This window comes from Rosa rugosa, chromosome 4 (genome assembly GCF_958449725.1).
Source record: "Rosa rugosa chromosome 4, drRosRugo1.1, whole genome shotgun sequence".
Taxonomy (NCBI): Eukaryota; Viridiplantae; Streptophyta; class Magnoliopsida; order Rosales; family Rosaceae; genus Rosa; species Rosa rugosa.
In genome coordinates, this window is record NC_084823.1 from 46374352 (window position 1) to 46400403 (window position 26052).

Genomic DNA, 26052 nt, shown 5'->3' on the forward strand with positions numbered 1-26052 from the left:
CGACAAGTTCGAAATATATATTTAGAGGCTAAATAAAGCCTACTATGGAAGCATGGAAGCATGGAAACATGAAAAGTCAACTTTAGCACATTTTCCTACTTCGGTTAGGAGAAACCGAGCTAAACAAGGAAGGAGGGGCGACAGCCTGACCAAATGAACTTGAAATGAGCTGAAACTCTGTAGATCCATTCTAGACATCCCAAGGATCATTTATTATGAAGAGTGCCAGAGCTATTTTTGAGTGGAAGGCCTTCAAACAATTAGTCCAATTTTCTACAGAAGCAAAACTGAAAAACTGGACCTATAAGAGGTCCAGCAGCATTTCCAGCCCAACCGCATGGAATAAAGCTCTGAAAATTTGTCAGGATGATCTACACTCATAGTGGAACATTTTTTATGAAGAAGTCGAAGGCTCAATCTGAAGTCTTGTTGGAGAAATAATTGAAGGAATAAAGGGGAAGAAACTGATCTAAAACCAGCTCAATATTCACATGTTCATGTTTCCTACCCACATGAAGAAAGCTAGATGCTTTTCTCTTTTTCCTTGGATATATTTTTCTTCTACAATCTCTTGAATAGATCATCACCACTTCCATGTTGCTGCACCTTCATGCTTTGCTTTCATTTCATCTTTTCTCTATCTTTTCCATATTTTACAAGTGAACTTAGATCTACTTTCATTATTTTTCTTCCACTCATCATTTCACTCTTCTTTTTCTTCCCTATATAAACACCTTCTCCTCTCATTCTAAGACACCCATTCACAACACAACAACAACATCTCTAAGATTATCTAAGTTCTCTCTAGAGCAAACCTCTCTAAGAGCAACTCCTCTCCTTCTCTTTCTCTTAGCGGTGATCACACTCCTAGTCCTAGTCTTTTCAGAAGCCGACCTTCAGTGCCACCAAACCCTCTGTCAACGTGCTTCGGTCCTAGTCTCCTCGGGAGCCGACGGTAGTGCCGCGACCACAACGGTTACAGAACCAGCCAAGCAAGGGTAACGCCCTAGCAACCCAGCCAAGCTAAAGTCACGCTTTAGCAAGTTCTCCTCACTTCCCGGTGATTTCGCTCTGCTCAATCTGCAATATTGAGTATCGATTGTGTGAACAAGAAGAAACTACAACAAAGTCCTTACCACAAGGCACAAAGAATCCCGCGACGAGGTTGGTGCTCTCCTCGTCTACAATCGCTTGAAAGAAGTCAGGTCAAGGGACACCCCCGACGACCGCACCCGAACGGTGCTGGCACGCCCGCGCAGAAAAGAGACTGTTGACCAGCTGCAGCAAAATTGGAGCCAAACACTATGAAGCTCATCCAAAATCTAGTCAACACTACCCATGGAAAACTCAGGGCACAGGCAGTGTGACTACACTTGGCAACATGTCTCAAAACTGAGAACATGCCGACTCCCTTCCCATAAGGAAAGAAATCACTAGTGTGTCAGTCACCCAATACCAACTAAAAGAAAATAGAAAAATGCAAACCCAAGGTTAGACCCAAACAGAAAGCCCAAGCCTAGATTCCAAAACCTAACAGAATTTGAAACTCAAACCCTAGCAAACCCTAAACTCAAACCTAACAGAAAGCCCAGGCTCAACTACAGGCCCAGACCAACCTAAAACTGCTAAGGGCACCTAAAAGATTGGCCACTAAACACCAGAAATAGGCCAAGATCAAGATCATAGGAGAAAGCCTCACCTCGAACCCAATGTTCAACTCCCCTCCTCCGGCAATCCACCACCGACCTAGCACCGGCGTCGTCCCACCTAAAGCCAGGGACCAACGTCCGACCTCAATGATGATCACACCCGGATCTTGATCTTCCTCCCAACTGTCCTCACAAGAGACAGAGAGAAATTCCGAACCCCGAAACCAACATAGTTTTTATAAACCTGAGGAACTCCCCCGCACAGTTCCACAGCCTCGCTGTAAACCCAGGCCAGAACGCCTCCACCAATGAACAGTAGGCTGAAGTCTAACAATATATCCCTGAACAAGGAGAAGATACAGGGAGATGTCGACCCCGAGAGTGGCGTCGCTCCCAACCCCTAGCAGAGCGTTAGGTTTTTTTTTTTTTTTTTTTAAGAAAAATTACATAACTTAGTCTAGCTTGCTCATGCATTATATATTTAGTTTGGATTATGTCTCTAATCCTAATAGGCTTATATTTACTTTCCATGTTCGGACTTCTAGAGAAATAGTAGATTTTGTTGAACATCGAAATAGAGATTTCATTAGTCTTAAGGCTAAAATAACGCTCACAATAAATCTATATGCATTTGTACCCTAATAAAAGGTTAAAACAATGTCCAAACAAGTAAGGGAAAAAGTAATACCATCCACTAGTACATTACTACATTGAAACTCAATTATTTCTAGAGTCTACATGACTAAAATCATTCCACACCAATAAAATAGTTTGAATCTCCCTTCATCAATTAATGCACTCAATTGTGGTACTCCAAAAAATTCTTTAATTTGGTGTAAAAAAACCACTTATAAAGAAAGTATCTCAACAAAAATAATTTATCTGGGATCCCAAATGAGAAATAGCTAGATTGAGAAGATAAATTTTGCTAAAAGTTTAAGGGTTAGTTCTCCTCAAAACGTAAAAAAAAAATTAAGGACACACTTTTACCAACAAAAGATCGTTAGGAAAAACCTACTACAAAAAAAATAGGACTAATTTCAGTTTACCCCCCTGAGGTTAGGGGTCGTCATCATGTTAGTCCCTCTAGTTTCAATTTAATCAGTAACACCATTGTACTCTCCAAATTCATCAGCTGTGTCCAATTTCTACTATTCCGTCCAATTTGGACCGTTAAGTCTGACTTTTGAGGGCTAAAATGGTCATTTCAAGACAAAAAAAAACTTAAAAAAAAAAAGAAATTTTTTTCTTTTTTTCATTTTTTTTTCTGTTTTTTTTTCATTAAAATTTTTTTTTCCATTTTTTTTTATTTTCTTGTTTTTATTTTCTTTTTCTTTTTCTTCGCTTATTATTATTATTATTATTTTTTTATAATTTTGTCTTCAACCTATACACCACAAGTTATAATAGGTTTATAAAAACAAAAAAAATACTCTAGGTGGTTAAAAAGCCGCTCGCTGGTCTACGATATTTGTGATATATCTCCGATAAAGCGAAGAATTTTAGGATATATCTGTAAAATATAATAGGTTTATAAAGTGAAGAATTTTAGGATATATCCCCAATAAAGTGAAGAAATATCTGTATTTATTTTTTTAATCATATTTTACAAATATTTTTTCACTTTATTGGGGATATATCCTAAAATTCTTCGCTTTATCGGAGATGTTCCACAAATATCGTAGACCAGCGAGCGAAGAATTTTAGGATATATCCCCAATAAAGTGAAGAAATATCTGTATTTTTTTTTTAATCATATTTTACAAATATTTCTTCACTTTATTGGGGATATATCCTAAAATTCTTCGCTTTATCGGAGATGTTCCACAAATATCGTAGACCAGCGAGCGAAGAATTTTAGGATATATCTCCAATAAAGTGAAGAAATATCTGTATTTATTTTTTTAATCATATTTTACAAATATTTCTTCACTTTATTGGGGATATATCCTATTATTCTTCACTTTATAAACCTATTATATTTTATAGATATATTTTACAAATATATCCTAAATTTTTTCGCTTTATCGGAGATATATCACAAATATCGTAGACCAGCGAGCGACTTTTTAACCACCTAGAGTATTTTTTTTTTTTTTTATAAACCTATTATAACTTGTGGTGTATAGGTTGAAGACAAAATTTATAAAAATAAAAAATAAAAAAATAAAAAGAAACGCCTAGAGTATTTTTTTTCTTTTTTATAAACCTATTATAACTTGTGGTGTATAGGTTGAAGACAAAATTTTAAAAAAATAATAATAATAAGCGAAGAAACAGAAAAAAAAAAAAAAAAGGAAAAAAAAGATTTTTTTATTTATATTTTTTTTATAATTTGGAGCTCAAAATTACCATTTTACCCCTACGTGGGGCCCACATAACAGATTTAACAGCCAATTTGGACGGAGGTCCAAAAATTGGACAAGGCTGATGAATTTGGAGAGTACAAGGGTGTTACTGATTAAATTGAAACTCGATGGACTAACATGATGACGACCCCTAACCTCAGGGGGGTAAATTGAAATTAGTCCAAAAAAAATATAAAAAAGGGCACTTTGAGGACAAAAACTTTCATTAGAAAGATTCTCTTTCTAACGAAACTTAATTCACTGGCAAAAGTTTCCGAAAAAAATGAAAAAAGACGCACTTTACCGACAATTTTTCGGGTAACAAAACAATTTCTTTGGAAACTCATTAGTGAATCCGACGTACACATACAAACTACAAGTGTCACGACCTAAAACATTAGGTAAAGATCATGAGAAGAAATCATACCACACTTGAACATATATCCCTCAAGGCCTCAATCATCCTTTCTCTATTTATTTGTGAGGTTACAGTAGAAATACATGGCCTCATAGAGAAAACATATTAGAAATTTCCATCAAAATATTACTAAAACATTGGGGACATCTTTTTCAAGAAACCCTTGCATACAACTAACGACAATCCTTCGTACAATAGTTGAGCACGTTCACATAATCAAGAATACTGTTTGTTATGAGAAGGAGTGCATGTTGTATATCAGCCATAAGCAAGCTATGTAGCATGCTATCATATAGTAGACTAGTTAATAACATTCATACAACTTGATGTCCATTTGGAGACGAAAATAGTTGGCACCCTGAAAAGTATCAGTCTTGAATGTGCAAATCCCTCTAGCCATGAAGAAATCTCCCGTTCCTCCAACCACTGAAAGATCCCTAGTCTCGGCATACATCAAATCCGCCCCCATGATATTGAGTGTACCCTTGTGCTCGCTCGAGTTGAACACCAAAGTGTAGGCAAACCAGGCAGTGTAGTCGTCCTTCATGTCATAGAAAAAGAAGCCTTGAGCTCTTCCGACGGCAGGAGACAGAAGATGGTGGTCTTTGGTCAGAGGATCATTGAAGACAACCAGCATACCAAACTGGTAGTTGCCGAGCCCCGTCCCATTTGCTGCCCTAGCAGATGTAGCATTTGCCACATCAGTGCCATTGAAAAGGATGTCGTGGTAATAGAGCACGAACCTCTTGCATGGTTTCGACTCTATGATTGAATGTTTCGTTGCCGAAACAGATTGGAATGCAATGAGGATCAAAATGATGAAACAAATTTTTTCTACAAAAGTTGCCATAGATATGGTTTGGTATTGGCTGATCTGATCAACAATTGTGTTGCTTAATTGGCTCCCCACGTCTGGTATTTATATTGATGTTTTAAGGTTTGGTAGTCTGTCTCCATGCTCGTAGGATTTATATGAAGAAGATGCCCCAATAGAGTTAATTTGCTGTCTATAGCTCTTTGGATGTAGCTAGCTTAGTATCAAGTGGCAATCCATACCTACGAGGTATAGTTGTCGTATTGAAATGTGTACTATATCTTTCAGAGCAAAAAGAATATCCAGTAGCTGTGAATCTGTGATCGATAGATCATATCAATGATAGAAGGGGCATGGAAATTAATTATCATACAGTTCTCACCTGTATTGGAGATTTTGGTTCACAGAGTAGCCTAAAAACGTGGTTTGTATGCACTAATCATGACCTTAAGTCCTAAATTATGAGTCAACCATTTCTTTTGTTTTCCTAATTAGTGTAGATCTCCACATGGCGTTTTTCTTTAAGGATTTTTGGTTGAAATTCTTCCTTAATTACTAATTAAATAAGCAAAAGTGTTCAATAACACTATTAGCAAAAAGAGCTATACACACTTATTGAAATCAATAAGTATAAATCCTAATAGGTACTGAAATCTGTGTGGGAAGCCCAATAGCTGCCCTATACTCTTAGATGTTACGTCTGTTCTATTTTTTTTTTTTTGGGGTGGTCTTTGGTCTCTCTCCACTAATAGAAAAATCAATGTGAGTCTTTTAGTGGGACCTAGCTCTACACCAATATACCATTAAAAATATTTGATATTTAACATCAGTGTGAACATATGAGATTTAAAAAAATTCATTTCACAATTTGTATTTAAGAGTATAATTTTAGTTTTTTTTATTTTATTTTCATGATACAATATTAAAGATTAATTAATAGGGCTCTTGACCATTTACCCAATTTGGGCCCAATAAATGGCCACTTACTCCACCAAAAGATTTGTGTGCCCACTTACCCAATTTAAATGTAAAAAGACAAGTTTGCCCCTTAAATAATTAAAAAATCATTGAAGACCTCACCGAACTCGGGGTCACTGGTCGCCGGAGACTTTTATTACCCCCCAATAATTTTTATAAAGTTTATTGGGGGGCAATAAAATGTCTATTGTGTATTATTGGGGCCAATAAAGTTTATTGGGTGTGATGCCCCGTAAATTCGTGTTTATTTTCCGAAGATTTTCCGGAATTTAAATTATGGTTATTGGACGGTTTCGTGGCTCGTGGATGGAGCGGAAGTGTTTCGGACGAATTTTTATTCGGAAAATATGACTTTAGGGGGGTTGCAAAGGTTGACTTTTGAAGCGTTGAGATTCTCCGAAAACTTCATTCACGAAAGTTGTAGAGCGCGTCGATACGAGTTCGTGGACATGTGGAACGCGGAAATCGGAGTTCGTATGAAGAAGTTATGGCCATTGGAAGAAGTTTCCATTTTGGTAATAAATAGAAGTTTCCCAAGTTGGAAACTTACTATTTTCATTATTTCCATTTCCGGAAGGTTTCCTTTCTCTCTCTTCTCTCTCGGCTGCACCTTTAGAATCGAAGAAACCCGTCTGACCCGGCCCGCACCTGGCCGACCCGACCCGACCCGGCTTTTCCGGCGAACTGCGGCGGTCTCCGGCGACGAAACTTTCTAGATGGGATCGTCTCCTCCGTCTGGTCGTCCCTCTGGTGTCCTCTAGCGCCGATTCTCCTCCACGACGGCGCTGCAAGGCAGTGCAGTTTGAGGATTTTGGACCCGGTCGGAAATCCTTGTTCCGACGTCGGCGGGGCTTCTAGCTGGGCTTGGGGAACTCAGAGCAGCCTCCTTGATCGATCCTTGGTGGTTGTTTGGATCGATTCACGTAAAACTTGGTTCAACTCAGCTTGGATTACTGTTCACGGCTTGTGAGGTAGTTTTCAAACCTTTATGCTTGTTTTCTGACTTCGAGCTGTTCTTGAAGATTCACAAGCATGCTTAGATGAAACTTTTTCATGTTGGGAGTTTTGTGAAATAATGAGTTTTGGCCGGCGGCGGTGCGCCACCGCCTGTGGCGGCGTTCCGGCGGTGTTCCGGCCATGTAGGGAGCTATTTCTGGTATTATATATGTTCTACTCGTTGATACGAGCGTTTCGATATATAATACGCAAATTTTGGAGTTCATATGGAATTGTTATGATTTTCACCGTTTCATTTCGGTGAATTTATTCAATCCATGAGGATTTGAGCAATCGGATCGATTTGTGGTTTGGACACATCGATCGTGGACGTATTCCGGAGGCTTTGGGAGGTCTCGGATGTGGTTTTGCCTCGATTGGCGCCACTTTTGAAATTTTGGTTCGATTTAGGGTTTCGAACGTTATTCCTTGTGATTCGTTGACTGAATCAGAGCTGTGCTTCCTTGGGTACTTGGCGAAGTATTTGGACGGTTATTTAGTGGATTAGCTGCTTTGTTCTGTATTGAAGACGCAGCGGGAGTTTCGAGGTGAGTAATCTCACAAGGTTCATTTTGGAACGGAACACTTTATCGTTTTGTGTGAGTTATTGATTTAACTGCAAACTATATGTTTTAGTGGGTTGTGGATTTATGAAAACAATAGGCATGAATGATGCGTTTTATTGTTTTGGGTTGTGGCTTTTGGAAAACAAATGACTTGGAATTGTTGATTCGATTTGTTTTAAAAAGCGTTGAGATTTGTGTATGAAAACAATATGCATGAAATGATGCTTTTTATTTTTTTATGGCTTTTCGGAAAACAATGATTATGGAAATGTTGATTTCGATTGTTTTCAAAAGCGTTGAGATTTTTGTAATGATTTTGAGTCCAATGCGACTGCTTAATGATTTGCTCCAAGGGACTGTGCGGCCCGAGGATAGAAGGTCTATGACCTTGGGCAGAATATCAGGTAATCACGTCTTTGGCCGGACGAGTGGTTACGTTTCAGTTAGAGCTCTAGTCTGTCTGCCATATAGGTAATTCATGGGGTAACGGGAATTGGTTATTGATAACTCATGACATTACGTGTTTTTAGGGAATAAGGTGTGAGTTGCTTCCTTATTAACGGTTTTTAAGGGGACAAGGTGCAAGTTGTTTTCCTTATTAACGATATGGTACGATTTGGTACGATTGATAGAAATCAAGGTGTGAGTTGCTTTCTATGTTATTTTGATAGAATTCAAGTGTGAGTTGTTTTCTATGGTACGTTATGGTACGATTGATAGAAATCAAGGAGTGAGTTGCTTTCTTTTATTTCGATTTGAAGGGAAATAAAGTGTGAGTTGTTCTCCTTTATTTCGTGTTTTACGGGATTAAAGGGTGTTTGGTTTCTCGATTGAAACGTGACTTGTGCGGACTTTTATCCTGTGATTGGGTGTGAGTTGTTTTGAGAACAATGTTTAAACTGAGATTGTTTGTTTTAATGTAATCTCCTGAACTAAGTTATATGCAGGGATTACTGCTTTTTGAATCGATTGCTTTAATGTAATCTCCTGAACTAAGTTATATGCAGGGATTACTGCTTTTTGGATTGTTGTTCTGATGTAATCTCCTGAACTAAGTTATATGCAGGGATTACTGCTTTTTGGATTGTTGTTCTGATGTGATCTCCTGAACTAAGTTTCAATGCAGGGATTATTGATTTTACTTAATTCGATTTTTAAGTGTGGTTGTGGTTGGGATTTGGTGTGAGTTGTTTCGAGTTACTCATACGGGCTTGCAAAAGCTTACCAGGTTTGTTGTGTGACAACCCGGTTCACCATTCCAACGGTGTAGGGGTTAATCCTGCAGGGTAGGATAATCGGGGCTGAAGCCGAGATGGCTTGTTGGCAACAGAACAGGTAGGAAGCAAATTTGATTGGCCTTGCCATTGTTATGACTTCCGCTATGTAGTAAACTCTGAGGAGCTTTTTCGTTTTATCTTGTTGTAGACAATTTAATTCGTAAGCTTATGTAATATATGACTCTGTGGGCGGGTCAATATTGACATAGTGGGTTCAGGGCATCAATATGTATGTTGTATAAAGGGAAAAAGTTTTCCAGGTATTTGGTATTGATGGCTGAACGTTCACGCATGTATAATTATGGGGTTATATATCGATTTTTAATTGTGTTAAAAATCAGGGGCGTGACATTGGGGGGCAATAAAAAGTTTATTGGGGGTCAATAAAATAGGATGCCGGACTCCGGTCACTGGTCCGGAGGTTGCCAGAAGTTCGCAAAGAGGTCGCCAGAGACTTTTATTAACCCCTAATAAATTTTTAATGGGAGGCAATAAAAAGTTTATTAGGGGGCAATAAAAAGTTTATTAGGGGCAATAAAGTTTATTAGGAGGCCATTAAAAGTTTATTGGGTATTATTGGGGGTAATAAACAGTTTATTGGGGGGCAATAAAACAGGACACCGGTCACCGGATTCCGGCAGCCGGCGACCGGAGTCCGGTGAAGTCTCTCTCTCTAAGTGACAAAGGGAAAGAGGGCAAAATTGTCCCATAAATGAATTAAAAAAAAATTAACTTAATTGGGTATTAGGGCAAAAAATGTGTAATTTGTAGGATAAGTTGGCAATCTTATAAGATGTTTGGGTAAATGGGGTTAGTGTAGCTCAAATTTGGGTAAATGGACATTTTTCCTAATTAATATAATCACATTTCGAGATAATAATTTTATGAGTCACATCTCATATGATAATATCCTCATTTGCCGACGACGCTATAGAAGCTATAGAAATTAAATCAACGACGACACATAGTGCCGATCTAGATCTCGATGTCGTCTCTTTCCCTTTTCTTGGGCTTCCGGCAACCTTCATCAATGATCCTGATCACCTGGTCAGCAACTGACCAGGGATCATTTGCTCAATCACCGTCCGATTGAAATCGGACGGTTCACAGCTAAGTGATGAGAGAGAATAAGAGAGTTGTGAACCGTCCGATTTCAATCGGACGGTGATTGAGCAAATGATCCATGGTCAGTTGCTGACCAGGTGATCAGGATTGCCTTCATCAATCTCAGCATTGTGCAACAAAACTCACAATGTACAATTTATTTAAAGAGAAATCTATTAGTCAAGATTAGAGAGAAATCTTAGAGAAACTCATTGAAACAACCCAGAATGAAAATTAACAAAAACCCATAGAAAGATCACAAACTAAGAGATTGCAACATTAGATCGGAGCCTTCTAGGTTGAAAATGATGTCAAACAAGCAAGACTATAAAATGTAAATAGAAAAGTAAGTATATATATGAAATCAGATGCCAAAACAAAATCAAAATGGTGTAAGATAGTACCTCTGCAACTCTTTCTTCACCATTGCGCAAGATCAACCAAATTTATCTAGGAATCGCAGTAGAGAAAAGATATCAAAGGAAAGAACCCGGCCCGGTAGCAGAGAGAGAGAGGAGAAGAAGAGTTAAGAAAGGGGTTTTCAAAAATATGAGGCTGAGGAGAGACAAATTCGTTTCTTTGATCAATAAGGGAGGAGAGAGATTGAAGAAGGAGAAATGTCTTCGTGTAATAATGTTTCTTTGGCTTTTCCAGATGAAGGCATCAAAGATGGGATGGATTGGGAGCACTGAAAGAAGGATTTGATAAAGGATTTTTCTTTAGTCAATTTTTCTTGGGATTTGTTTTGCAAAACTCAAACCGATATCCAAAATTTTTCAAAGCTTCCACGCACTATGGCTCATATGGAGGAGAGCACTCTGGCAGCTGGCCTTCATCTGGCAGACTCGGCACGGGTTTCTTTGGCTCCGGTGGGGCTTACGGCGCTGCAAACCGACCGGTGGTATATGGTGGGCAGACTTCTTGGCCCTAAGAAAAAATTCCATGGTTTCAAAGGCACCATCTCTACGATTTGGCGCATCAAATCTTGGCTGACGATTCAAGATATGGGAGAGCATATTGCGTTTCAATTTGAGCGTGAGGTTGATAGAAACAAGATCCTGCATGGAGGACCCTGGTTCTACAGAAACACCATGTTGGTGCTTGGAAGGTCCGATGTAATTGGTCCGATGTCTGAGGTTCCCTTGAATCTCGTGGAAACATGGGTCGCTGTCAGAGGACTTCTGGTAGGGCTCCGAAATAAGGCAGTATTGAATCTGGCTGGCTCGACTCTAGGACGGGTAATCCATTTCAACCAAACCGCTCTGCATCGAAAGGAGGAAGAACAGAGGATCTGGTTAGTTTTTTATGTTAGGCGGCGGGTACGTTAGAGTTTGGAAGCTCTTCGAATTTTCACCGGTGGTGGATCCGAAGTTGTCTTTCACCTACGAGAAGGTCAAAGGCTTTTGTCGCAGTTGTGGATATTTTGAACATGGGGAGACAGGTTGTGATGCTTTGTTGACAACAGAGAAAGATGAGATTCAGGCACAGTTACAAGCTACGGCCATGGCTGGGCTGTCTCTGAAGGACAGGACAAGTGGTTCTTGCTCTGTGGGGAAGGACAATAGGATGAGATGGGCATGGTGATGTTGGCTGAATCCAGTCCGTCTGGTCCTGTCGGTGGGCCCATGACAGTGAAAGTTGATCCACAGAATCAATCTTCGATGCTTGGAGGTTCCATGCATACTGCCTCTCTATTTGCAGGTTTTAACTTATCTGCTTTCTTGGAGAATTGGACGATTCAGGCTAGTAAACCTACTGGGTCGGTGAAGTTAGGGAGTGAACTCCCGCTGGCCATTGTCCAACCTTCAAACCTGGATGATGGGAATGATACAATGGTGGTGGAATCATCTCTTAGTCCCAATTTGGTGCTCGGGGCTAAGCGTAAGGCTATGGAGGTGTTGGGACGCATAGGTAAGAGGTATGTGTCTAACTCTGAACCTTTGCTTCAAGTTGATGATGGGATGCAGCTTGTCTTGCAACACAAGAATGGACAGCTGATTGTTTCGCCAAGGAAGAAGAAATTGGGAAGACCTAAGGGAAGCAAGAATAGGCCTAAGTGTGCTAAAGTACTTGAGAAAGAACTACAGGGCAGGAAGTCTAAGAAGTGAAAACTTTGTGCTAGTGATCGTGATGGTCAAGCTCCAGGGGAGAAGGAAACAGGTAGGGATCCTGAACAAATGGAGGAGCTGCATGCAGGTGATGGAATTGTTGGGGATGCTGGTGCTTCATCCTCAAATTTTCAAAGGTCGCAAAATCTAGTTGCTCGGTTGCTACATTTATTTACATTGCTTCTGAACTTCTAGATTTTGTTCGAATAAAGGTGCTTATTTGTCTTTAAAAGGTGGGTGTACTCAGGAGTGCGAAGTTTTGTTTTTTAGTAGAATAGATCCTTTGTATGTCCTAAATGACCGTTCTTTCTGTCAGCCCCTCTGTGGTGTGTCGTTTCTGGTACTGCTTGCTGAATTATAAATCTAACTTACCTCCTTCGATTCAAAAAAAAAAAAAAAAAAAAAAATTCAAACCAATATCCGTGTGAGATTGATTTACACTCTCATAGGTATCTATATGTGTGGGTACCTCAAAGATTATTGTGAAATCAATTTCAAGTATTTTCACGAAATTATGTGTGTATGTTCTTTGTTCACACGGATCTCCATTTCTAATTTTTACACAAATTTATGTGTAATTCCTAGTTCACACACATATCTGTATGAAATAGTTTTAGCCACAGAAGACTGTTCCTCTATAATTTGTTTTGACATAAAAAAATAATGATTTCTAAATAAATTATTTTTTTATGTGTACTGAAATTGTTGTTGATTTCTAAATAAATTAATATAAGTCAAATAAATTAATATAAGTTCATTTTTCACATTCCTCGATACACACTGATATATGTGTGTATTAATAACAATAATGCAGACTAATATCTGTGTGAGATGCAAACATGTCACGTCTATATATGTCAATCAAATATTTACACAGATATTTGTGGGAAAGTAGCAATTGCTACAGATAACTGTGAAAGCTTCATACAGATATCAGTGGCTATTTCACATTCACACGGACGACAGTGTGGAAGTCGTTGTAACAGATATCTCTATGAATTATAATTTTGCTATGGGTACGGCTATTGACACCCTACCATTTTCTTTGTTCACCCTACTTGCTCATTACACCTTACATTTTGATTGCAATTATTAAATTTACTTATCTAACCTATTTTTCTTTCCAGAAATATCCTTACATAACATATGCAATTAAAAAAGATTTTTTTTTTTAACAAAATCTCTCATTTAATTTGTATCAATAAAAATTAAAATATATTAAATTTTTCTGATAAAATCATAATCTGATTTACTTTAATTTTTTTTCTTTCAGTTTCAATGTTTGTCTATTCAATCTATGTCAAAAGATTAGTAAGTTAACAACTATGAGCAATAAAGAAGAGATTGATTTTTTTTCCGTGTTTTCTATTTTTACATTTAGTGTTCACAAAAAGGGTATTGCAAAGATTTTAAAAATAGAAGTTAACACTAATGGTTTTGTAAATTGAATAACGAATTAACGACAAGAATGCAACAAAATTCTTTAATAATAAATTCAAATTTGGATGGAGAAGATGAAGATTAATTAATGTTATGTTGTAAATATTATTATCTATGTGGATATCCATGTAAATACTCATTAGTTATGTACTTTGATGTAAACCCTACCTCTATATAAAGGAGACTAATGAGATTGAATGATAACACTTCTACTTCCTCCCAACTATTCTCTCTCCATCTTCTCTCTACTTCATAACACGTTATCAGCACGCTTTGCTCTACATATTATTTTTTTTCTTCTTTTTGTAATAACTCCATGATGATCTACGAGTTCGATGGTGCAACTTTGTTGCTTTGACCAATACTCTTGATCTATGAGTGTACTCATATTTCTGTACTTGTAATTTGATTATACACCTGCACACACTTTGAATGCTACAACAGCATGTATGCAATTTCAATTCTTACGTACGATGTGGATCTTCGATACACTAATCTCTTATTATGTTTTCTGCGAATTACTTTAGTTCATGGGTTTTCTTTATTATGTTCGAGATACATCATGATTAGGCAAACTTGTTTGAATGATAAGTATTTACCAGTCTATGCTTCTAGATATGCAATTTGCATCAGAAGATCATGCACTTATATGCCTATATATAGCAACCCGTATATATACATGATCATGACTATGCTTGTTTGGTTTGATAGGATGATATCAGTTACATAATTATGTCTCTAGTATGCTACGAAGTTTATTGTCCCTAATAAATTGTTCAATACACAAGCCGATATTCCATTTGTTTATATTGTTTTGTTACAAAGCTGCCGTTATCTTATTTGATTATCAATCGTCATGTATGGACTCTTTGAATAGTTATGTTTTTTTTTTTTGTTATATCCTTCTCCACTATCAATGGCCAGGAGCATATAAACCATGATTGATTTGTCTTCTAGCATGATAATTATGTTACTATTCCATTGTACATATGAAAATCATTCCCTGTGATAATACGAGATGTAAATTATGATTGGGATTTTATCTGTTTTCTAAATCCTTCAATTTACATTTGTGATTATGAATATTATAATCCAACGAGATCGAAACCTGAAGTTTCTTGATCCGATTATCGTATGAACCCCCATGTTCTTCAGAACTTATGCAATTACGAGGGCCAGAAGATCCTCAGAGTTATATAATCGAGCATATAAACTCAAATATTTTTGATCCCCAATAATTATAAGAGGGCCGGAAGTTCCTCAAATTTTTTTGGTACTTGGGTTCCCTCCTCCATACAACAATCTGAATTTGAAGTTCAATTTTGAACACTTAGCTAAAACTAGAAGCTATGTTCTCCACAAGATGAAATTATGTTCTTGTGTGATTAGAGGAGAGAAAAAAAAAATTATCATTTTGTGAAGTGAAGCAGGCCAGAAGTTCTGTGTAATTTCTTCATTAATGGAACCAGAAGTTTCCACAGTTAATTTTATTGCATAGTTTATCTATTTATTTTTCTTCCCTGCAATTTTCCTATTTTGTTATGTACTTTCATTATAGTAATCATCTTTTAAAATCCTTTGTTATTCATATGGGCAAGCAGCTCTATATCTCGTAAATACATATTTCGAGTGTAGAATTTTTGAACCAGAAGTTCAAAGTACTACATAGTAGAACCTGAAGTTCTAACAGTAAAAACTCAAACCCGAAGATTCGAGTATAAAATATAAATTAGTTTAAAGTGAACTTGAAGATTCACTTTAGTCACCTCGAGCCTGAAGTTTCGAGCATCAAATTTATTTGAACCCGAAGTTCAAATCACAAAATCTTAGAACTTGCAGTTCATAGAAAAAAATTCGAACCTGAAGCTTCGATTACACATATAATTCATTCATAGTTTATTTGACTTTATGTCAACTCGAACTAGAAGTTTTGAGTAAATTTTCATATGTCAATTGATACATTCTTCTTTATGTCTGCTTAAAGCATTCCACCTTAGAACCTCGAAGTTCTAATTGTGCAGACTCGGGCTGTAAGTTTCGAGTATATGGACAATTTATCAAAGAGCTTTAACCTCAAACCTGAAGTTTTGAGGGAATTATATTGACACCAATTTATACATAAGCAGATACTCAACCATTGGTTTATGACGAATGAGTATGAGTATACCCCAAATTTGTGATCGTGAATTTTTGTAATTAAAAGAGATCAGAACCTGTAGTTCCTTGATCCTTAATTACATGTGGACTTGAAGTTCCTCAATGATTAAACTAACTAGATGACCATCTAAAGTCCTTCACTCATAAGTTATAGTCATGAAGTTTAAACTCGACATTTCGAATATATCATTTAGGCCAGAAGTTCAAAATGCATTTGATGTTATTAATCTACATCAAACAACAATACAATAATTGAACGTCATGCTTTAGCTGTATAACACGGACCAGAAGCTTCGTGTATATCCTATGAGATCCACCGTTCAATTCTTACAAATTTGATTCATGTCATTTTCAAACTTATGTTTTGAGTGATTTTCAGGCAATGAAATTTATCCATGGTGTCCAGAAAACATTATTAAGGCTTATCCTTATGAGGCTAATATAACAACATCTCAGATCTTATATATCTGATTGATGGCTCTAGAACACATAATATTATCATCAAAGATGTATAATCTAGCCATCTCATGAATCTCCTTGTATAATAAGATAGCTGATTGACATGGCTATACCATTAAATGCCATCAGAAGTGGATCATGGCAAGAGAGAAATCATGAGTCAATGGAAATATTGCCCTAGCATTCACACATGTGAGGAAATTGAGAATGGGCGTGTGTCTACGGTACACTATATGGTGGATCTTTCTCAAGCCATTTTCAAAAAGGCATTGTTCAAATTAAATTGCAGTGATTAATAAGAACAATGAGATTCATCTCACATGCCTGATGTCTTTTGCTTATAATAAGCAACTTGAAAGCACTATTGTGTTATTCCTCAGATTTATTGTAACCTCTGAGTTCCCTTCGAAACTAAATGTTTCTTAATCCGATTATCTAGAAACCTGATGTTCCTTAAGAGGTTGTTGAAATTGAAAAAAAAAAAATTGAAACCTCAAGTTTCTTAAATCTCTAATTATATGAGGGTCTGAAGTCCCTCATCTTTATGACCATAAATTTATACGTGACAGAGAACTTAAGGTTCTCCACATGATAAAGTTACTCTACTATTATAGATTATAGTCTTCAACTAGAAATTTTGAGTCTATCATTTTGGCCAGCAGTTCAAAATGAATTTGGTCCATTCCAATTGTTAGTATTTCATAGTTGATGTTTACTCAAGCTAAGGTAACACTCATAACAAGAGTTGTAGATCTTGATTTATGGCTCTAAATGAGCTACTATTATGTTACCAAATCTGAAATATTGTTGCATTAATTGCCTCCTATATGGTTGGAGATGACTTTATGCCATCAGATATATACTGTATCGAATTTTCTGCAGTAAATTAAGGCATATGATGTCATGAACCTGAAGTTCCTTGAACCAAATACATTATTTTGGCATGACTGGTTACCAAATCTGATGACTTTATGCCATCAGATATATACTGTATCGAATTTTCTGCAGTAAATTAAGGCATATGATGTCATGAACCTGAAGTTCCTTGAACCAAATACAATATTTTGGCATGACTGGTTACGTCATCTTTTGTCTACCATGTTGCATGGAATCACTTGCAAGTTTTGATGACTGCTGACCTTATATACAAGCAAATTATTTATTTACCACATATTTGCGAGTTGTCACTTTAATGAGACTATCCTCATGCCATGAGGGGGAGAAAGATTGTCCCTGAAAAACTACATGAATTGGTGTGAGATATTTATCCACCGTCTCATTTTGATTTTGGGAAATATCTAAGCTAGTGATTTGATAAAAGATAGTGACAAAATTATATGCTAAATGCAAAGGCATCTGCCTGGGTGAAAGTCCCAGAGACCAACCATATTAATACAAACAATGTAGACTCTATTTGATTTGCGGGATGCAAGTGTATCCAATTGGCATGGTTCTCCTGAAGAGAATGTCATTAAACAATATCACAGCTCCTAATATGGCTACACATACAAAGGGAGTAAGTATGCCTTTAGGAAATGATGTCTTAGTGATAGAATAATAAATCAATATGGTTGATGCTAATGGACAAAACATTTTTGACCCAAAACTTGGTTTGGGTTCGCCACCAGCCAATGAACATCTTCACTCCAAAGAAAGTGACAGATTTTTGAACGCATTTTTTTAGCATGGTCAAAATAAGACAGTCTTCCCGCTGTTAGGGGGAGGAAAGACTACTGTCATTTGAATAACGGCGTGAATTTGTGTGGTTTATATCCACCAGGTCTAAAGTTTTAACCTCCCAAAAAGGGAAGATCATACAAGCCCTATAGTGCTCTATATGAGATTATAAGTAAAAAGATCCACATGCACTACATAATTCATCTATGAGAAATGATTGTCCTAGAAGCGACAATGTATGCCCCAGAAGTGGCATGGGTACCCAATATCAATAAGCTTATTATAGCTAATGCATGCATATAAGAATGTGTGAGATCTATGATTGTTGATCATCAATGATAATTTACATTTGGTAGCTGTCAAAAAATCTTTAAGGGCTGTATGGATGCTCTACCACATTTCACCATGAATGTCGACAAAGTATATTATTGGCCAAATTGGAAAGAGGCAATTCCAATTAAATTGAATAATTGAAACGTGATGAAATACTTGGACCTTTAACCTTACATGGTACAAAAGGGTATTTATCAAAAGTGAAGATAAATCACTACGACACAATGTCTATTTATAGAGACATGAGATTATGAATATCTTCCCTTATACGAATGACAATTTTCTATAAATACAGTGTTACATATAGCTGTTATATTGACGAGACATTTATGGCACATTGTCATCATATATTATGAAGATCTTAAAGACACATTGCTAAAAGCAAAATCTCAAAAGTAAAGTGTCATTATAAGCGTTTTTGCTTATCAAATCCTTGAAGGATTCAAAATGCAAGACCATGAATGTGTAGAATCGCTGTATCTGTATGTAATTAGGTTTTTATTTAATTAGGATATCCTGTAATTATAGAAAGATTGTTTCCTATTAGAGTTAGACTACTCCTTTGTACGTGTATATATACCCTCATTGTGGGATGAATAAATCATCGAATTAACCCTGAATTGAAGTATTCTTTTCTACTTGGTATCAAAGCAGGTTCAATCCTTTGAACTTGCGCTGCATCCTTTGAATCCTGAATCTTGAATCTTGAAGAACACCACAAACCGCTGCGTACCACCACCATTGAATTCCAAACCACCATCACCCTACCTTTTTTCGAAAAAAAATTCAGATCCATCTTGAAATCCTAGAAAACCTAATCTTGCAAAAATCCCGAATTCCTCAATGGCCGGACCTGTAATTGAAGGCGAACAGTCAAATCCCGAGAAGGCAATGGTGCCATCCTCACAAGTCATCCATCACCACTACACCACCCAACAAGACAACTCTGCGTTCCCAACAAGTGTTGTCTTGAATGAATCCAACTACACCATATGGGCTCCTCTCATGCGGATGCGCATTGGAGCACGAGGGAAGGTTGGTTATCTGACCGGAGTGAAGGCTGAACCCGCCATAAATTCTGCAGAGTATGAAGCTTGGGCCACGGACAATGAAAAGGTGAAAAGTTGGCTCATTGACTCCATGGAGTCCTCTCTTATGAACCGGTATATTCGTCTCCCTACTGCAAAAAGATATTTGGGAAGCTGTAGAGAAAACTTTTTATGATGATTCTGGTGAAACCCGGATCTTTGAATTGAACAAGAAGTGTTTTGAAGCAAAGCAAAATGGACGGCCTATTCCTACCTACTATAATGAGTTAGTGGCGATGTTCCAGGAGATTGATCAAAGGGTGGCCTCTCAGAATGATAATGTTGCAGCTGTAGTTCAAGAGACCTCAGCGATGTCCCAGATGCGTGTTCACATGTTTTTTAGTGGACTTGACCTAGAGTATGATCAGGTGCGTGGAGAAATCCTGCGCAAGGAACCTAAATTCTCTTTGGAGCAGAGCTATGCTTACATTCGCAAGGTGCAATCAGAGAAACAGGCTATGGGGCATTCGATACCTACCGAATCCTCTGTTATGGCTGTCCAACACAAACCAGGTCCTCCTCCAGGCTTCTCACATCGTCCTCTAGGTAAACCAAATCCATATGCAAATAGAAAGTGCATTGTGTGTGGGGAACTAGGTCATAGCAAAGAGCGGTGCTATGAAGTGATTGGTTACCCTGATTGGTGAGACTTCACCAAGAAACCACGAAAGAATCTGGGCAAGGCCGCCATTGCTACTACAGAGGAAGAGCGTCTAAACAATGCCTCCGCTAATGTAGCGCAATCAGGTATGAAGGGTAAGGTTACTTTGAATAATACATGGATAATTGATACAGGTGCATCTGATCATATGACCAATGACCCTAATCTTGTGAAAAACCTTAGGCATTCCCCTCAAGTTGTTGTCTCTACTGCTGATGGTACTCCAACTCCGGTCACCGGAGAAGGTTCTATTGTTTTATCTGATACATTAACCCTTGAATCTGTCTTAGTTGTGCCATCACTAGCTTATAATCTCCTGTCTGTTGGTCAAATTATTTTAGCTCTTGCATGTATTGTGACCTTCTATCCGTCTTTCTGTGTGTTTCAGGACATTCTGACTCGACGGATCCTTGGTTATGGTGTTAGAGAAGGGGGAAATTGTACTACCTGGATCTGACAGAGACTGGAGAGAACCAGAAGCATCTTTTGGGGCAAGCTAATCAGATCAATGGGGTAGAGAATGCGAAGGAAGCTGTATGGTTATGGCATCGCCGTTTAGGTCATCTATCTTTCAGTTATCTTAAGAAGCTGCAACCTCATTTGTTTTCTGTTGTCAGTGATTTGGATTTCCATTGTGACATTTGTGAACTAGCCAAGAGCCACCGTGTTTCATATTCACCGAGTCTTAATAAAAGTCATGTTCCTTTTATGAAAAGTCACTCTGATGTCTGGGGTCCTGCGAAAATTTCTTCTCTTTCTGGAGCTCGATATTATGTAACGTTTATTGATGATTGTACTCGCATGACATGGTATCATTACTGAAGAATAAGAGTGATATATTTGGGATGTTTACCGAATTTCACAAAATGGTGGCAACTCAGTATCAAAAATCCATTAGAGTGTTTCAGTCTGACAATGGTGGAGAGTTTGTGAATGGCCCTATGATTGAGTTTTGCCGGTCACATGGAATTCGTCATCAAACCTCCAATTCTTATACTTCTCAACAGAATGGTTTAGCAGAACGGAAGAACAGGCAATTGATGGAAGTTGTTCGTGCTTCCTTGTTTGGCATGAATGTACCTTGGTCCTATTGGGGAGAAGCAGTAAAATCAGCAGCATATCTTATCAACCGTACTCCTTCACGGGTGATTGAGTTTCAGAATCCTCATCAGAAGCTTCATACACTTTTGACCATCCCTTCTATGCCTAATTTGGAGCCCCGGGTGTTTGGGTGCACAGCCTATGTTCATATTCCCAAGCCTCAACGTAGCAAGCTTGATCCCCGTGCCCGTAAGTGTATCTTTGTTGGTTATGCTGACTTCCAGAAGGGTTATCGATGTTATGATCCTCTTACTGGCACTATACATGTCTCTCTTGATGTTGCTTTTCGTGAATCCGAGCCTTATTACTCAGGGGGAGCTTCTCAGTCTTCCCTTCAGGGGAAGAGAGGTTGTGAAGGGAATCCTCGTTCTATTATTGATTTTGATGTCTTTGAAGACTTGGAAAATTTGGAGGATAGATTTGAAGGTAGAAATTCGGAAACAGAAAATGCAGTTGCCGACAGAGCATTGTAAATTCCGAAATAGACAATGCGACTGCCGAACGAAGTGTTGCGAATTCCGAAACAGAAAATGCGACTGCCGAACGAAGTGTCGCGAATTCCAAAATAGAAAATGTAACTGCCGAACAGAGTGTTGTGAATTCCGAGACAGAAGAGACAACTTTTCTAGATAGTTTGAATCAAAATCAAGACATATCTGAAGCTTACACACAAGATATTTCCCCTTCTGCATCACCAACTGAAGATCCCGGTCAGAATGATCACCTCAGGTACCCCTAAACTGTAATGAGTCTTCTGGGTTAGAAAGTGTCGAACCTAGGAAATCACAAAGAGTTACCAAGGAAATTCCTAAGAAACAATATGAACCAGATATCAAAGCCAAAGCTAAATACCCTATAGCTAATTTTATGTCTAACCATAGGATTTCTGGGTCACATGCACTTGTTGTTGATCAATTATCTACTGTATCTATTCCTAGTAACGTGCAGGATGCATTGACGGATCCAAAATGGACAAAGGCGATGAATGAAGAATTGGAAGCTCTTCAAAAGAATGCAACATGGGAGCTAGTACCTATGCCGGTTGGAAAGAAGACTGTAGGATGTCGTTGGGTATTTACTGTGAAGCTTAATGCAGATGGAACTATTAATAGATACAAGGCGAGGTTGGTTGCCAAAGGATATACACAACGCTATGGGATTGATTATGAGGAGACTTTTGCACCTGTGGCAAAGATTAATACTGTCCGGATTCTAATCTCACTTGCAGCAAACAAAGATTGGCCCTTGCACCAGTTTGATGTGAAGAATGCGTTTCTTAATGGGAATTTGGAAGAAGAAGTGTACATGGATGTGCCCCCAGGTGTTAAGAATTACCCAAGTGACGTTGGCAAGGTGTGTAAATTGAAGAAGTCTTTGTATGGCCTGAAGCAGTCTCCAAGAGCTTGGTTTGGAAGATTTTCAAAGTCCATGAAAGCCTTTGGATACAGACAGAGCAATTCTGACCATACCTTGTTCATCAAGCGCAAGAGTGGTAAGATTACAGCTCTTATTGTGTATGTTGATGACATGATTGTTACAGGGGATGATCCGAAAGAGATAAATGAATTGCAAAAGTATTTGTCAAAGGAGTTTGAAATGAAGGATCTGGGACAACTGAAGTATTTTTTGGGTATTGAAGTTGCAAGGTCTAAGAAGGGGATTTCACTTTCACAGAGGAAATATGTTCTTGATTTACTTGCTGAAACGGGGATGCTGGACTGCAGACCCATTGAGATGAATCACGGACTTGCTATCTATCCTGATCAAGTTCCAACTGATAAAGGGAGGTATCAACGTCTTGTAGGAAGGTTGATTTATCTTTCACATACTAGACCTGATATTGCTTATGCTGTAAGTGTTGTTAGTCAATTTATGCATTGTCCTAGTGAAGAGCATATGGATGCAGTCTTTCATATTTTGAAGTACTTGAAGATGGCACCAGGTAAAGGGTTACTGTTTCAAAAAAAAAAAGATGAATTGGAAGTTGTTGGGTACACAGATGCAGATTGGGCTGGTGATAAAACTGATAGACGTTCTACATCTGGGTACTTCACTTTTGTTGGAGGGAATCTTGTCACTTGGTGTAGCAAAAAGCAGAAAGTTGTTGCCAGATCAAGTGCAGAAGCTGAGTTCCGAGGTATGGCACACGGAGTCTGTGAAATGTTGTGGATTCGTAATGTCTTGAAAGACCTGGGATACAAGCTGAAAAGGCCTATGGATTTGCATTGTGATAATACAACTGCCATTGAGATTGCACATAATCCAGTTCAGCATGATAAAACAAAGCATGTGGAGGTTGACCGCCATTTTATTAAAGAAAATCTTGACAGAAAGGTTATTCGCTTTCCATTTGTAAACTCAGAGGAGCAATTAGCTGATGTTCTTACTAAAGGAGTGTCCAGGAAGGTATTTGATAGCTCAGTTGACAAGTTGGGCATGATAGATATCTATGCACCAACTTGAGGGGGAGTGTAGAATCGCTGTATCTGTATGTAATTAGGTTTTTATTTAATTAGAATATCCTGTAATTATAGAAAGATTGTTTCCTATTAGAGTTAGACTACTCATTTGTACGTGTATATATACCCTCATTGTGGGATGAATAGAATCATCGAATTAACCCTGAATTGAAGTATTCTTTTCTACTGAATGGTTGAAAGAGCCTGAAGCTCACTCATGGAATCAAAGAGTCTTAAGCTAGCTCATATGTACTCATTCTGTTATAGTTAACGTGACCTAAATTGCTTCAATGAGTAATATGACAAGACTACGAAATCGAATTCGAATTATGATTATAGTGTTGCAACATATTCTAACTTTCGCAAAGTTATGAATTAGTTAGAGCTCTTGAAGAGCTTAATGAGACATATCAATATGCAAAGATATTGATGTGTATGGCTAGGTATGCCATGATGATTTTTCAATGTTTTAAATTATACAAAGTTAAATGTGTCAATTTCTTTATATTGTTTAGCTATTACTTTGTGTATGATTTTGAGCATATGAGATTGTTTTCTAACCTTATCATATGAAGTAAGGCTTATTGAAAATCGTCTAGCTTTGTTAGTATTGCTTTAACTTTGCAGGTATGAAATTTTGTGATGAGCCCCTATATGCAAAGCACACATGGTCTCACTTCAGTGATAGACATATCAAACTACTATACATGGTACATGTAGCTTATCGCATACATGAATGAGGCTTGCAACAATCAGGGGGAGATTCTCATCAGGGGGAGCATCCAAAAGCATGCTACCTAGGACATATGCGCGTTGTGCTCTTTTTGTCCTTCGACCAGTGTTATTTTTGTCCCACTGAGTTTTTGTTACCTGGCAAGGTTTTTTAACGAGGCAACAATAAGTGCATCCAATATCATCATTCATTGGTGGACATCCAAGGGGGAGTGTTGTAAATATTATTATCTATGTGGATGTCCATGTAAATACTCATTAGTGATGTACTTTGATGTAAACTCTACCTCTATATAAAGGAGGCTAATGAGATTGAATGATAACACTTCTACTTCCTCCCAACTATTCTCTCTCCATCTTTTCTCTACTTCATAACAATCCAATGACTACTTAATTATTTAATAATTGGTTATGTATTTAGATATCCTTACATATTTAGATTTTAGACCATTAGTGTACTTATTAGTTATTTTACACTTGGGTAATATGGTCTTTTAATAATTCAAATATTTGTAGGGTAAACTAAGAAAATGATAGGGTGGCAATAGAGGCACCCTTTTGCTATTCTTTACGGATATCTGTGTATAAATGCTTTACACAGATATCAATATAGACAAAATATTTAGTGCATACATTTTCTATCTAGATATACTGATTTCAGTGAGTAAATGTGTAAGCATTTTCTTATGTGAGACCCATTCATTCAGTTCTCACAGATGTCTGTATCTATAAGTTAAAATCACTGACTTTTCATCAGTGTGAGAGTCAGTGTGTTTAAAATCTGTGTGTGTTCTCTTTTTGCTGGTAGTGTGAAATGCTTTTTCTGCTAGAGAAGGTCGACTACCTGATAACTACAACAAACTGAAATTTCTGATATGATATGCAGTTGTTATAGGACTGATCGAGTGTTATGGTCTGTGACCGGCCGAGACCTTTCAGATGTATACTTTGAGCATATCCCTTTGATTTGGCATCCAAATAGGACGGTAACCCCAATTAAAGGCGGCAGTGTTATTTGTTAATAGAAGGTTTAACTCTTGCGTTGTACAGTTGTACTTCTTCAAGTAAGTTTCCAAAATAGAGTTATGTCCTATCTGCTCCGATCTACCCCCATACATCTTGATTCTTATTTCTTATGCTGATTGACTAGGTAAGATGCTGATATAGCCGCTGCTGTGAGCAGCTCAAGAGTATCTGGTATAACTTCATATCGATTACTTTGTTTATTTTGCGAAGGTGCCAAGCTTAGAACCGACAGCTGAAAAAACAAGAGAAGGACTCATCAAGTCGATCACTAGCAAATTCCAAACAATTAACTAGCACAAATATAGCTGTAGAACAAATATAAATTATATAACTATGCTTTGCCTGGCATTACAGAATAGTTAGTTCTAATGATTCTCCTTTTCTAGCTGTTTGGTAGTTCGACCTAATTAATTATATTTGTGACGCTCCTAATAGGGCATCAATCATCTTATACCTCACTGTAACCACCATAGGTGGTCGAGTTGGTAAGAGCCTCCAGGTGTGAAACCCCACACCCGGTTTCGAATTCCGCCGACACTGATTGGAGTTTAAATCTCAAACTATTCTTGGTAGCCAGGGGGGATGAAGCGTTTTGACATGACCACCTACGCACAGATTAGTTTTTGGGCTTAGGAAGCCTTTAAAGATACCGTGTGATCTC

General features: G+C 37.7%; 1 protein-coding gene across 1 annotated transcript; it reads right to left on the reverse strand.

Moving 5' to 3' along the window:
• Positions 1–4648: 4648 nt before the first annotated feature.
• LOC133742194 (dirigent protein 5-like) lies at positions 4649–5265 on the reverse strand. Its single transcript, XM_062169874.1, has one exon. The coding sequence runs from the start codon at positions 5263–5265 to the stop codon at positions 4720–4722; it is 546 nt and encodes a 181-aa protein (XP_062025858.1). The 3' UTR covers positions 4649–4719.
• Between the last annotated feature and the right edge of the window lie 20787 nt (positions 5266–26052).